This window comes from Planococcus citri, chromosome 5 (genome assembly GCF_950023065.1).
Source record: "Planococcus citri chromosome 5, ihPlaCitr1.1, whole genome shotgun sequence".
In the NCBI taxonomy this organism is placed as follows: Eukaryota; Metazoa; Arthropoda; class Insecta; order Hemiptera; family Pseudococcidae; genus Planococcus; species Planococcus citri.
The window spans coordinates 17332965-17348804 of NC_088681.1; the positions used below are offsets into that span (position 1 = coordinate 17332965).

The 15840-nt window shown below is 33.0% G+C and overlaps 1 protein-coding gene across 2 annotated transcripts; it reads right to left on the reverse strand.

Moving 5' to 3' along the window:
* Positions 1-6102: 6102 nt before the first annotated feature.
* LOC135846833 (cytochrome P450 4C1-like) lies at positions 6103-11731 on the reverse strand. 2 transcript variants are annotated; one of them, XM_065366132.1, is made up of 13 exons: positions 11191-11731; positions 10954-11057; positions 9254-9335; positions 8988-9176; positions 8798-8867; positions 8584-8710; positions 8433-8493; positions 8035-8147; positions 7872-7940; positions 7616-7787; positions 7201-7380; positions 6583-6769; positions 6103-6519 (listed from the first exon to the last, which is right to left on the reverse strand). In XM_065366132.1, exons 1-12 carry the CDS (start codon positions 11354-11356, stop codon positions 6600-6602), a joined length of 1503 nt encoding a protein of 500 aa, XP_065222204.1. In that variant the 5' UTR covers positions 11357-11731; the 3' UTR covers positions 6103-6519; positions 6583-6599. The 2 variants fall into 2 exon arrangements, with proteins under 2 accessions (XP_065222204.1, XP_065222203.1); XM_065366131.1 differs by having other exon boundaries at positions 6103-6522.
* Positions 11732-15840: the final 4109 nt, after the last annotated feature.

Below are 15840 nucleotides of genomic sequence, written 5' to 3' on the forward strand. Positions count from 1 at the left end.
AATAGACTATTGCATAGGTACCTTGCATACCTACCTGTCTCCTTAATCAAGGTTAATGAAGTTTTTCTGCGTGAAATAAGTTTTATTTTTGATCTAAAAATGGTATTTTTACTTCAGCGACTGTTATAGGATGTTATCATTTATGGTAAAGTTGAACCGTATCTTGTCTAAAACTTTTGAAATTATCATTAGGTCTGGTCCCCTTTCGAGGGAATATCGCGAAAATTCTATATCGTTTGGGTTGCACTCTTTTGCGATTTTGAAACGATAGAACGACTTGGTACCCGTAATATGTCTGAAAAAAGGAGGGGGGGAAAGAGTAGGTGTTTGAAAAAAAGTCAGTCCAATAAATTGATCAAAGTTACCACTTAATATCATTCGTTTTCGCTCGAATTTTTTTTACAAAGTCTACTCACCCAACTATTAGTCATACCACCATTGATTGGTCTTCATCCCTCCCAAGGGGTTGGTGGGGGATGCTTGGTTTTTCAAGTAACACACAACTGAATCATATATTTGAAAAACGAATCTGGACATGCAATATATCGAATGGTATGTTTTCGAGGTCGCTGAATACGAATACCAACTTATTTTCTGGGTCCAACTCCTCAAAGCCCCTCTGTGCCCCAAAAAGGGGGTTAAAATTTTGAAAAATCGTGAAAAGTCGAGTTATATATCGAATGGTATGTTTTCGAGGTCGCAGAGTACGAATATGAACTTATTTTTCGGGTCCAACCTCACAATGTCCCTCTGGGCCCCAACAAGGGGGCCAAAATTTCAAAAAATCATCAAAAAGTCGAGTGATATATCAAATGAAATGTTTTTGAGGTCGCCATGCAGGCGCAAATATGAACTTATTTTTGGGCCCCACCGCACAATATCCCTCTGTGCCCAAAAAAGGGGCCAAATTTTGAAAAATCATGGAAACTAGAGTTATATATCGAATGGTATGTTTTTGAGGTCGCTGAGTACAAATATGAACTTATTTTTCGGGTCCAACCTCACAATGTCCCTCTTCGCTCCAAAAAAGGGGCCAAAATTTGAAAAATCATGAAAAGTCGAGTGATAAGTATATGGAATGGTATGTTTTCAAGATCGCTGAACACATATTTTTAGAATCCAAAGCACATTGGTTCTCAGCCCCAAAGAAGTTAACGAAAAAACATGGTGTGATCTTTTTCTTTAAAGATTCACACCATTATTTTAGAAAAAATTCTGGAAATTCATCTCAAAAATACTGATTGGACTAACTTTCGGGGGGAAGAGGGGAGATGTAAGTAGAGCTACTCGCATTGCCAAGGTATTATTGGGATCGCTGTTCAAAAAGTTTGAACGCTCATTTTGCAAAGAAAACATTTTACATCTCAAGATTTTTCTTTAAAACGCTCACTCACCTACCTACAGGTTTTGATTATTTTTTAATAGAAAATAAAATGGAACTAGGACTTTCACTGTGTTGTCGAATTTCATTGAAATAAAATGTATAATCATCCAACTAATTTCTATTTTTAAATTTTGTCTAGGTTCTTACGTGCCACTCGAATTATATTTTCATGGGAAATTTAAATGAAATTAATCATTTATAATGTTTCTTTTTTTGCTGAAAAAACTCATAAATTGATAAAAAATTTCAAAATAGAACCCCGAAAACACACCATTCGATATATTTCACTCGACTTTTCATGATTTTTCAAAATTTGGCCCCTTTTTTGAGCACAGAGGGATATTGTGGGGTGGGGCCCAAAAATAAGTTCATATTTGCGCCTGCATGGCGACCTCAAAAACATTTCATTTGATATATCACTCGACTTTTTGATGATTTTTTGAAATGTTGGCCCCCTTGTTGGGGCCCAGAGGAACATTGTGAGGTTGGACCCGAGAAATAAGTTCATATTCGTACTCAGCGACCTCGAAAACATACCATTCGATATATCACTCGACTTTTCACGATTTTTCAAAATTTTAACCCCCTTTTTGGGGCACAGAGGGGCTTTGAGGAGTTGGACCCAGAAAATAAGTTGGTATTCGTATTCAGCGACCTCGAAAACATATCATTCGATATATTGCATGTCCAGATTCGTTTTTCAAATATAATTATGATTCAGTTGTTGTGTGTTACTTGAAAACCCAAGCATCCCCCACCAACCCCTTGGGAGGAATGAAGACCAATCAATGGTGGTGTGACTAATAGTTGGGTGAGTAGACTTTGTAAAAAAAATTTGAGCGAAAACGAATGATATTAAGTGGTAACTTTGATCAATTTATTGGACTGACTTATTTTCAAACACCTACTCTTTCCACCCCTTTCTTCAGACACCCCTCTTGAGGTATGGGTATCGAGCGTAGTATCAAATTGTCGAGAATTTTAAGGGGAACATTTTTAGTCATAGTAGTTTTTCTCGTAAACCTAATATTTTCGGAGTAAATCGCAAAAAACGTAAATCGGAACCGGCTTTAGCTCCCTAAAAAAATTAGCTCCAGGGTTAGGAGGTTCGGTTTTTTTTTGGTAGTTCAGGGGGTTCATCTGAACACATTCCCGAAGAAAAAATTAATGTGCCAATTTTTTCCTTTTCGCCCTCGCTTTTTTACGTTATTTTCCTGCTCTATTAGTTTCACTAACTGGAGAGGTGTCCCACCCGGTAGAGAAATTAAATAAAAACTTATTAAGTAGACGCAATGAATTATAATTTACTCATACATGAAACTTGAGAAATACTTATTGAATAAGAGAACAACCGTAGGAACTAGGGAGAACTTACTAAGTACCTAGTAACAAAAAAGGACTGGGTATATCAATTCTTGAAGTTTGGTCCTTTGGTGAATTTCTTAAAAAGTAAAAAAAAAAACAAGTAAGACCATCTATTTATAGTACCAAAAAAACAAAAAACAGAATTCATAAATTCGTAAAAAAAAACTTGAAAACTGGGAGGCCAATGCATCCATACTTCACTTAGCAACATTCAAAACTTAGATTCGCGGAATCTTTCGGACCAATTCCCAGTTGTAGCGTTATTTATAAAATTGGATAAGATAACCATTCAGATCCCAATCTGCTTCGATCATCAGTTAGAATAAATTTAAGTCCGCTAAAAATTCGTTCAACAGAGGCTCAGCAAGAATACAAATTAGGCATGTTCGTTTTTTAAAAAATCAACCTATTTTTTTAATTAAATAGTTTTTTTAGTGCTTACATTAAAAAATCCATTCGAATGCATGAAAAGTTTTAGCTCATAAATACGTATTAAAATTTTAAATGACACAAATGATCAAATTAATAGCAAAATGAAAATTTCAAGTGAGAAAATAATATACTCAACAAATAAATTAAATGCAGCTTTACTTCTAAATTCCAAAAAACACAGAATAATAACATAAGTACCTACCTATGTATTTATACACGAAGGATAGAATTGAAAAATATGATAATAAAACTAAGAATACAAAATAATCAAAAGAATCCTCGCGGTGCCTTTTTATTGGAGAATATTTCGATCGTTTGATCTACATTGATTTCATCAGCAACTTTTTTTCTCGACATATAAAACACTGTACCAATTTAGAGTCTGTTTTGACAAATTTGCACACAGATACCTACGTTTTTACAATTTTTTGGGGAACTCATATCCCTTTCTGCACTTGCTGTACTCATTGGTAATGTGAGATACAAGCGAAGCAAAGCAGTGAACTCAGGGTAAGAGTCACTTAAGTTATTTTTTAAAATACCTAAAGTCCATGTAAAAAATGGTTTCGTCATGAGAATAATCTCGTTTTTCAGAGAAGTAGGTTGACTTGAAACTTGTCAATTCGTGTTTGATGAATCAAGGAAGATTACATGATTCTCAAAATTCTCAGGTTTCATTTTTCTCAAACTTTCTGGCCTTGAAAATCCAAACAATTGATTTATTTCATTAAATCCTCGGACTCTCTCCTTCAATTCTCCACAAAATGTTATCAATTGTTGCAAAATAATTGATTCGATGTTTCTCTGCAGCACTCATTTCGGTATCTGCAGCATCTTCTCCTGGCATTTTTTTTACTTTACAAATTCTCTTTACTGGGGAACCTCATCTGAGCCATTCTACTGGGTTTCTATCGACGTCTGTGTACGTAATGATTTTTCATGAACTCAATTGATAACTTTTTCATGTCTTTGAAATCCTTGAAGCTTAGAACTCCCCTATGAACGAATGTAACTTCTTTGTTTTGAGTAGTATATGGGGCACTTGGCTGAATTGTCTGAGATTGATTCAGGTGAGTGATTTGAACAAAGTATAAATACAGGTTATGTAGCTAGGTTTAGTCAGTTGTTACAATGACTTCCCCTATGAAAGTTGGTGTGTTTGGCCTAAAGGTTAAACTCGATGCAGTGAAACAGAAAATGCTTGATGAAAAATTGTATATACTTACTAGACCTTCTGATGAAATTAATTCAGATAGATTTGCGAGAGTTCAAAGTGATCCCTCCTGCAGTACAAAACATTGTAGCTACAGTGGATTTGGATTGTGTGTAGGGTTTGCAGAAAATTGCATCCCACTCCTACAACATTTGCAATTACATTAACTTTCTAATGAAGTATCCAATTTTTGTCATCGATTGTTCACATCAACCAGAGGTGATCAAAGATTCACTCATCAATGCAAAACTTAATTTCAATTTCCTTACAGGATTCCCTTTAAACACTATTGTACATCTAGTTATGAATGATTATGGATCGTAAAGCTGTGTACAATCCGTTGAGTAATTGAGTTATTGTTGCTGAAGATATAATATATGGGGTTGATGAATAAGCGTTTTGGCAACAGAATAAGTACTTGCTTACTTACCCCTGCTGATCATACTTACACTCATGACATCGAAAGTTACCACGACAAATAATAGATTAACACAAGGACACAATTACATGTAATATGTAAATGTATATTGTCGGAAATGAAAGCGTTGAATTCCTGCTCTGAATACTGTTTTTCGCATGTGATGTCCAGCACGTAAGATGAAATTTATATTTATATTTATTACTCATTTGAAACACAACAAAAAAATATGTGAATGAAGACTGAAGAGTAACTGAATTCACTAAAAAAAATGACAATGGCTTACCTAATTCAAGAAAGTAGCACATTCACGGTCCATAGTTTTGGTAAAACTGATTTTACCTAGTAATTACACCTCTACGTAAATCTGCTTAATTAATCTTTTAAATCAACTTGAATTTCATTTTTTTGATTTTTGAAAAATTTTCAAGAAGCAGAATTTGGGGCCGTTTTTTATGAAAAAATAAACGTTGATTTTTAGGTACTTACTTATGAGATTGAATTTTCAGTCATTCGAAGGTGACAGGTTTAAGTTATTCTAAAGCCTGCACTGGATTTTGGAAGCCTTCAGTTCTCAAAAAAAGATCATAATGTGAATTCGAACCGTCAGAAATGGATTTCAAAATTTGCTGACGAAATAAATGTGTTTAGTGGCAGGGGGGGGGTTACTCCGATAATCTGATTTTAAAGTGGTCACAAAGATGGTTGAATTTTTATTTAACTTTTCTTATGAGATTTTTGTTTTCTACTAGAAAATTTCAAAATGCATTGTAGGATCCAAAAGTAGATATGTTTGAAATCATCGTCAATCAATTTGAGAGATCGAAACTGTAAAAAAAATCAAATTTCAGCCTTCTGCCACAATTTAATTGAAAAAAAAAAAAAAAAAAAGAAAGAAAGAAATACCATGGCCAAATCTGAATGAGTGAAGAAAAGATGGACTACAGTTTGGCTTTGCCTTATAGTTGGATAGTTCGGCAAATACCTGTTCAGTAATTTCATACGGTTTATCTAAATTTTAAATGGAAGGATTTTTTTCGACTATCAATTCCAAGTAAGTATTTCTTTGCACATATCACGTATGCTTTAATCGTAATCAATGATTTTTAATCAGCTGTGAAGTTGTGCATAAAACATACGTTCATGATGCAATGAAAAATCCAACATAATCGTAAATACGTATACCTATCATTGACCTTCTGCTGGACATTGAATTTAGAGTTTAAGTTGAAAAAAAATGTTTGAGAACAGATTGGTGTAATATGTAAGTATTTGAATGAATATCAATGAAGTTAAATTCATTTTATTCTTTTAGGCACTGTTCACAACATGTAGGTACTATGTAATATACATACAAAACGATTGTAAAAATAAATAAAAAATAATTGAAAAAATTAATTTTTAAAAAATTTACAAAATAATTAAGTACATGTTTTCAATTCCTTTGTTCGGTTTTGTTCTCTTTCGTTTATGTTTTCAACTAGAAAACCTTAAACTTCATAGTTGTGGTATTTTACAGATAGGTACTTTCACTGAATAAATTTTGTTTATTTCAAAATTTGTAAAATTCACAACATTCTGATCACATTTTGTCAACTTTCAAGTTGAAATAAAACGATAAAAACATACTTATTATTAATCTAATTCCAAAAATGATGAATACAATTACCGATTAGTCTCAGCTGCAAGATACTGTTCACTGATTGGCTACTAATAAAAAAAAATGTTAATTAAAAGTAATTACAGTAAGGTTTTTCAAAAAAAACTTACAATTGGCAGGATTATTGTCATGTTTTTCGTCTGCTTGTGAATTTGATTGGGTAACCGATTTTACTTCTAATGCACAAGTCCGTTTTCAAATGATCCTTTGTGAATTCTTTTATGTTGGTGGCTAAATGATAATTGCGAAGAATGTGTGCAATTTGCGTCTTGGAAGATATTATCGAGTATCTGGCTCCTGTAATGAGAAAAAACTCGTTATAAATTGACTAAGTCTACTTGGCTTAATTTGAATGTCTTTATTTTTTCTTTAGGTGGGTATGCATTTTTCATTATTATTATTATTACTTATTTTTGAGAGATGAAGGGATATATGCACGAACCAAGAATATTTTTGATGTAGCAAGAGCTTTTTTCAACACTTTGATGTGTTTTTTTTGCTATTTTTTTTTATTGTTTCTTACTTTCTTACAGAATAATAGAAATGGAAAACAAATTCATCAGTTTTACAGAAGCCAAATCCGGTAAGAATTTTTTATATTTTTCAAACTTTAATATTATCAGTGGAAGAATATTTATTGCATGAAGGAGGGTAAAATGGTATGATACTCTCCCTTTGAAGTAAAAAAACCTGAAAAATGATCACTTTCTCCATGCCCAGGTGCTTACCTATACACAGTCGTGGTCCGTATCCAAAAATTAATTCGCTGCCTTTGGGTCGTTTGGCAATCGCTTGATCGCTGAAATGCTCGGGATCCCATTTTGATGGATTTTCATATAAATCAGTATCGTAATGTGTTAGGTGAAGAGCTGCTACAACGAACGTGTCTTTTGGTACGATTTTCTCGTCTAATTATGTAAACAGTGATAAAGAGTCTGATTAAGTGATTAGCTTTTGTAAAATCATTATTCATTAGACCACGATAATGGGCCCTATCGGTGCATCATATTGAATGAAAAATCAAATGCAGGGTTGCCAAATGTTTCATGTGGGTGACTTAATATTAAATAAGTAAAGGTTTGTCGAGTTTTGGAACCCCTAAATACATAATAATTTTACACTTTGCCTTTGAACTTCACATACCAGTTAACAAACAGTCTTTATGAGTTCGTCGAAATGCGAGCACTGCTTGACTGTACATTCTAGATGTCTCCTTTATGCATTGTTCCAAGTATTTTAATTGGTTCATCGAATCTTCAGCTGCCAATGTATCGTTTTCTGACATTACTTCAGTTATTTCTTCGTATACTTTTTGCTAAACAAAAAAAAAATGATCTTTGACGACTAATATGGGGAAATAATCGCAAATGTGAATAGTTTTTTTGTGCAATGTAGGTACCTGAATATCTTGATGCATGGCTAACATAAGGAGAGTAAAACACACATTTAGTGCAGTTGTTTCAGTTCCCTGTGTAAAAAAAATATTCGTTTATTGTCTTACTGTACGTGATATTTTTTCTATTGATGGTAACTTACAGATTTTTAAGAATACAGATACTCACTGTTGCAATCAGTTGTAGAATTTCATCCCTCATACGCGTTTCTGTAAAACTGGTTTCTTTAGAGCCTTTTTCGATAAGCAAATCTACCATTGTAGTAGACAAATCGTCTGTACCTTTGAATAGGAAATTTTTAGCGTTTATTTTTTGTACAAATAGATATTTGTAAAGAATTGAAGAAAGAATTTTTCTCGGAAAATTATCTACTGAAATTTACTCAGCATGGATATGCATATACGTCTTTGGGGGGGGGGGAGAATGAGATAAAATATTAAGCATTTTATCACGTTCACAACATCGAAAGTGAACTTTGTACCTTCATCCTCATCAACTCCAGTCATTCAACGTTTTAAAAAGAAGCATAGAACAATACCATAGCTCGATACTGGGTATTTACATACCTTCATCTGATGATAAGACTGTGTTGTTATTTCGAAGCATATTCAATTTCTGCTTGATTACCTAAAAAAGAAAAAGTCAAAATGGAGAATTTAGAAATGTGCTAGATGTTGTATTCTTGTAAATAAAAATATCTAGTTGAAAAATATTCACTTTAGTTGGTAAATATTTGAAGTGGTCGAGCATTTTGATTCTTCCTGTGATTTTTAAATACACTAGATAAAAAAGGTGCGGATGTAACCAAGGTAGAAGTACACGCTGAGTTATATTTTCGAAAACCCTGAAAGTACATAATATTATTGTTAATTGAGTTATAGTACCTAATTAATAATCTGGGTTTGATTCTATCAGACATAAGGTATCATACTCGAGAATCGCTTCGCAGTAATTTTTTTCGGATTTTCCTGTATTTTGAATACATTGCCCGAGAGTGTTGGCTGAAAAGATAAATATAATTGGTAAAAGTCGATATAAATAGGTTCATTTCAATAGATAGCATAGTACGTAGAACCGATTAGGTTGAAGGAAACGTGATTATTGAATGAGTAATTGAGTACCTAAAATAGCATCGATGTTTATGTGTATGACGTAATCCCAAGCATCTACAATATCTCCTTTGACTGATGCTGGTTTTAAATTATCTACCAAAGATGAAGCTTTTTTGTTGAAAACATCCGTGTATTTTGTGAGCATTTCCGAAGAGAAAGCTGGTGATAAAATTTTTCTAGATTTTTTCCATTCTCCATCTATTGGAAAATTACTATTTAGATGATAAGTTCAAAGGAACAATAAAATTGATCTTTTTCAAAAGTCGATTTCTTACAGTCAGCGTTCAATATTCCTGTTCCAAGCCATTCATTTAGTAGATTGAGTGTTTCACGATGCTGGCTTTGGTTGAATATGGCCTTGAAGAAGAAAAAAAAATGCAAAATATAGGTGACGATAATTTGAAAAGTATTTAGCGAGAAAATTATCCAAAAATTTCGAATACTAATAATGAACTACGTACGAAGTACGAACAAACCTCTACAACCAAAATTTCGTATCCTAAAGTTCGTTTTTCGATTTTTGGCGGATTTTAGAAAATAAAAAAAAATTAACTGTTTCAGGGGGGATTTTTAAACATTTGGACGAAATTTAATTTTTTTTTTGAGCCAAGTGAACCAATGTGAATGATTTTTTTCAACTATCAATCTTCTTCAGAAATTTGAAATCATCCTGAGAAGGTCAAAAATGAACTTGGTTACCTGTAACTCTGAAGGATGCCTAATTGGGCACCTTCTTGACCGTTTCAAGTGGTATCTATAAAATTCCAGGAGTGCCAATTCAAAAGTGAAATTATGAACATTTCGTAGAAAAAAGGTCGTGTTTTCGGAAAGATATCGTCTAGTAAGTATAGATAATCGCAAATCGCTAAAAATTGCCGATTTTTGGCAAAAAAATTAAAAAAATTATCAATTACCTCCCCCTTCCTCCCCCTCTGAAAAATCACTCAAAATCCTCGTCGTTTCCCAGAATTTCCCAAAAATTCTACTTACTTCTAAAATTTTCAAAGTCTAAAATTTTTCACCAAAAATTATCAAAAATTCTGGCTTTTTTGAAAATTAAAAAAAATTCTCCTTTCGCTATTTTGAGAAAAATTTCCTGAAAGTTTCTCTACTTTGCCTAAAATGACTGAAAAGCCCTGCATTCTGCTATAATTATTGTCAAAGTCTTGCTTTCAGCCAAAAATTTCGCAGTTCTTAACAAAATTTCCAAAAGGTCTACTATTTTGCCAAAAGTGGCTAATTGTCGTTTCGCAAATAAATTTCAAAAAAAGTCCCACCTTTTTTCCGAAAGTTACTAAAAAGCCTTGCCTTTGTTGAAATTTTAGGTCTCGCTTTTTGCCAGAAATTGCAGAAAATCTCTTTTCGTTTCCAAAAATTACCAAAAGGTCACGCTTTTTTTACCAAATTGTTCCAAAATACGAATAGTGCAACTTTTTAGATAAAAATTGTAGTAAAGTTATCACTTTTTTTTTTTAGCAATACTCAACATCGCCGAAGTCTTGCTTTTTGTTGGCTAAATCTATTATCTAGGTTTATCATCAGATTTTAATTACAAGAGGTAAAAACCAGAACATTTCAATTTGAAATTTTCTAGATCGAGAGATGATGCCACAATTTCAGGTGCTAAAAATCATTTTTGAATTTTTGGAAATTAAAAAAAACTTCAAAAGAAGCATTTTATCGTAATTTTTAAACGTTGTCAAGAAATTTTTTCAAAATGAATCAATCAATGGAACCAGTTCTTTTACTTTCAACTCCCTTCTACAAGAAAAAAGCTGGGTTGACTTCGTTCATAAAATTCACATTTTATTTAAAAAAACTCAAAAATTGACCATAAAAGATCTTTTTTGATTTTTTAACTCTCGTTAGTAAATTTTTGCTAACGTTCTTCAAATCAGTATTCGGTTTCTGTATATTTTATCATGATTATACATTGACGTTAATGTAAGTACCTAATTGATTTCAAATTACTCACCATGATATCTTCGCATTTCCTCAAAACGAGGCAAGGTATTGGACCTACCCAGAACACTAAACGATCCTCAGGTAACATTATATTTATCGCTCTTGTCAATAAATCTAACAAATACAAAAGATTCGTTAAAAAAAAGGGGAAAAAATAAAACACGAGGCACAAAAACAGAGAACAAAATTTTAAAACAAATCAATTGCTCAGAAAATCTTTAAAATGTAAAATTAACTAGGTACCTACCATCTTTTGAGCCACGTAACATATGCAAATTTCCAATCAGAGGTAACGTAGGATGCGATGGAAACTGTTTGAGTAAATCGTAAAACCTTTTGTTTTTAATTTTATCGATAAATGCGAGTAAAATAATCACGATTATCACACACACAATTATCATAATAAAATTCATTTTAAAATCGATCGATTCACTACACCAATATTAGGTTATTGTTTCCATGTACGAAAACAATATCTAATCACCAAATTGATCGTATGAAATAAATGTCGAATAAGCTGAACGAATGTTGGTAAAAAACTGATGCAAACTTATGATATGATGTTTGCAAATTTTTTAGGTAGAGTAATTTTTTTCACTCGCTTAGATTTAATTTTTGGTAGACTAATATGTTATACGTGTAGGTAATTAGTGTACGCAAGGTTTGTTGATCACGATAATGAATAAGTTGCATCGTTTATTAACAATGTACATAGACGTACTTACCTATGGCGTACGTTACGGAATGTATCCGAGTGTTTGACAACGTTCCATTTTTTAGGCGAATTTCCTTTTCCATAAAATATGGCTTTGAATTCATCAAGGTTTTCTCAGCACATGAAATAATTTTGATGAAGATATGCTCGAATGTGAAAAAACGTAACTTTTATAGAACTTCATTTTAGAAGCTTTTGACTATTCGAAGAGTTCATTCCTTTTTATTGAACAGTAAAATCGATTGCAAAATAAATAGGCAGTTGATACATATAATATGTACTTATTGTAAGGAAATCCGGCCGAAAAAATAATACTGTTTGTCTTAGAATCAGTAGCGGGTTTTTTTGGCTAATTTGTCATTTATCGTGTTTTTTTTTCTTGCTTGATAAATTTGTAGTTTTCGACGTGTTGATTAAGTATTGCGATTCGTATGTATGTACAATACTAGGATGTTAGGCCAAGGTCGTAGGAATTTTCCAAGCGAAAAAATGGTATGTGAACCTGTGCTATTTTTAGGTGCAAGAAAAGTACGTGATTCGTCTCGAAGAATATTTCAAAAATAATAATGAAAAGATACCTACTGATTTCCTGAAAGAAAGGCTCATGGTAAAGTAAGCCTCTACGTACTTACCATGTTGCCAGATCTACCTTGCACCGCACCCGAGACCTTATTCTCTGGGGTATGGTGATTTCTTTGTAGTAATATTCGCATATGAAGATTGTCTTCAAAGTTGGTGACATCACGACCCCCTTCCTCCCTTCCTTCCCTTGAAGTGTTCAAATCATATCTATCTGATGAAAGTTATTTTATTTATTTATTTTTTGATAAGTAATACATACATTTATCGATTTCTTGAGATGAAAAAATCCAAAAAAAATTTCATCGCCACTTATTATTTTTGATTTGGGTACAGGAACGTTGAACTTTTCAACTTGTGCTCAAAATATCTCAAAAACAAGAACTTTTTGGAAAAATGAATCGTTCTCAAAAACACATAAAGATTCCTACTTCTCAATTTTTTGTGGGACTCTTATCTACAATTTTTTCTGAGGAATAGATTTTTGGCAATTTTTTCAAGCCAAAATGTCAGGAGGTTTCAGTGCATTTTTTGATTTTTGGTGAATTTTTAAAAATCTGATCTGGGCCAAAATTTTTTTGAAAAATCAGAATTTCACCAAGTTAATTTATTTTTGACTCTCTGAATCGATTAGAAATGCTTCCGAAGCGTTTTGTAAAGGTCTGGAGCTTTCAGCAAGTTTTCGAATGTTTAAATTTCCTTGAAATTTTACCTGAAAAAGGGAGAGTTCGTGAGTTGGTTCCCGAAACACGAAAAATGGTCGAATTGATTCCCACCACGTCTTGATTCATGTACGAATTAATTTTCGTCTTGTTTCTACTCATGTACGAATTGAATTTCAGGGTGTCTAACGGTCATGAATTTTGGTAGGTGGTCATAAAAGTCATGAATTTCGTTCGAAACACACTTGAAAATTTGTTTTTAAAAGTCCATAAAATGAAAAAAAATAAATAAAAATATCAAAAATTTCCCAAAAAATCAGAAAACTGAAAAAAAGTTAAATACCTACTTTCCTACAACTTGAAAAAAATTTCCTCGCAATTTCAAGTTATTCAATTTTTTGGTGGGAGGGGGGAGGGGAGAGAAGGTATTTTTATGCGATGAAAATGTGAAAAATAAGTCATGAAAAAGTTATGAGTTTTTTGTCTAGAAGTGTTGTTGATTGCTAAAAATTTATTTGGGAATCAACTCACCTACAGCCGAAGAAAATGAAAATGCAAAGCTAAAGTTTACTTTATCGTTCGTTGCCTTATTAGTAAATGGTCGTAACGAAATTGAATTTTGATGATTTTTTTGTTCTCATAATAGCCGAAAACAAATGGTTCTGAAATCTAAATACACGTTTTCAAAACCGTTACAATGAAAAGGTTCTAAATGAGATTGTTTCTCAGATTGAACCTATTTCTTTTGATTTTTGTATTTTTTTGGTAAGAAAAGTCATTATAAACACATAATTTCACAGATTAACAGCAGAAAATCAACCTCATCACCTTAAGGAAATTTTTTGTACGTAATCTTATGCACTTTAAGTGAAAAACGCTGGACTTAAGGTGAAAGTTGCTTGGTTGAATTTCATTTTTTCAGTTTTTTCAGTTCAGAGTTCCTCAAAAAAAAAAAAAAATGAAAAATCAGTGCTACCAGGATGTTTGTTTTGAAAATTAGCAGGAAAATGATTGCATTGCAGAACAAACGTTCTCTTACTTCATTTTAAACTATCAAGTGTTCTTGATAGAATGCTCTTGAAAAATTAAAATGCGTTTTCTGACAAATCAAATTTTTTGCAGATATGGCCTTTTCCTAATAAGCCAACGACTCATACTTTGATTTCAATATGCCGAATCAACTGAAAATAGTTTTTAGGTTGCTATGGCCCCTGTAACAATTTTTTGGAAATTTCAGTCAGTTCTCCAAAAAATGACATAAAATTCGTCGAAATGAATTTAAACACCTCATGAACGTGTTCAATGCATGTTAGTTACTCACTCGAGCCAATTACACATCATTCTCCCAACCTCACAAGGGAACCCTCCCACATGATAACCTCCGATTTGAATGAAACTTAGACTGGAGGAAAGAGGACCTCAAAAAAACCCCATCCCCCAATTTTCAGCTGCTGAAGTTGATTTTTCGATTTTTGGCGAGCGTTTGAAATTTTGTGTATTTTTTATACTTTTTCTCATGTTATGTCAAAAAATTTGATTTCTGATGATAATTCCAGATTTGACCGACGGTAGTACTTATCGATTAGGTATCAAGCATAGACCCTTTGGCCAAAATTTCAGCTGCTGAAGTTCATGTGGTGGGGAGAAACAGCCATTTTTCGAATTCACACATAACATGAGAAAAACCAGTAAAAAATCCTGTCATCTGAACGGACGACCGGATCCGGCCAATGGTGGTATGAGTCGATTTGGTATTCGGCACAGACTGTTTGACCAAAATTTGAGCCCTTGAAGTTCATTAGATAAGCTTAATTTACTGGTTTTTCAAATTTTTCAATGGCATTTATAAACCACCAGATGGACAAAAAATTTGATTTGTGATGATAATTCCAGATCCAGCCGGCGGCCATATTAGTCGATTAGGTATCAAGCATAGACCCTTTGGCCAAAATTTCAGCTGCTGAAGTTCATGTGGTGGGGAGAAACGGTCATTTTTCGAATTTACACGCTCGTCAAAAACCGAAAAATCAACTTCAGCAGCTGAAAATTGGGGGATGGGGGTTTTTTGAGGTGCTCTTTCCACCAGTCCAAGTTTCATTCAAATAGGAGATTATCATGTAGGAGGGTTCCCTTGTCAGTTCAGAACTGCTTTTCAAATTTTCAATTATGAAATGACTGGAGAAATAAACATTTCCGAATTGGCAGAAACTGATTTTGAAATAGTGGTGTAAAAATAGTCTTTTATGCAGATTACGTATTATGGTAGGTAAAGTTTGTTTGTATAATTTTTTTTATGACACTTTATTAAAAGAAATCTGGAATTTCTAAAATATTGTTGGAGGCTGCAGAACGGTTTGAAAACACCCCCCAGTCGACTGAGCATTTTGAGATTAGTTAGAGTACCTATACTTAGTTCCATAGGTGAAATTCTGCGGAAATTTGAACATTCAATAATTTTCAGGAGGCTTCAGATTTATTCAAAATGCTTCGAGACTGATTCCAATCGGTTTCGTGGATTGAAAACAGAGTGCATGCAAGCCTCTTTAGCTTTCTAGGGCAATTTGTCGAAATTTTGTTCTCCATTTTTCGTGGCCATTTTCGGGTCATTTGAGACGGTCAATTTTGGATTTTTTGCAAATATTTCACAATGGCTACCTCTGTGCAAAAAACTGAAATTTTCGAAAAGAAATTTCGCTCGTTAATTTGATTCATTTTTCGAAAAAGGTATTCGAAAGGTGCGAAATTCTCTCTATCTTTCGATTGATCATCATTTTGAAGCCAGTAAATGTGATGTGTGGCTTGCCAGGTTGTATTTACGTCTCTCTCTCTAAAAAAAAAGAGAGCATTTTAAGGTGGCCATATTTGATCTTTTTATCTTACATATGTGTTACAAATGAAATTTTTTATGGTGAAGTCATTTCATTGCAGGAGAACTGACGTG

Excerpts from the sequence above, each read along its gene's own strand:
- LOC135846833 (XM_065366132.1), bottom strand. The coding sequence starts at position 11,356 with ATGAATTTTATTATGATAATTGTGTGTGTGATAATCGTGATTATTTTA. Across the intron at positions 7,941-8,034 it reads TTCTACAACTGATTGCAACA|GGAACTGAAACAACTGCACT; the intron begins GTGAGTATCTGT and ends TTTTTTACACAG. Across the intron at positions 6,770-7,200 it reads CGGACCACGACTGTGTATAG|GAGCCAGATACTCGATAATA; the intron begins GTAAGCACCTGG and ends TTCTCATTACAG.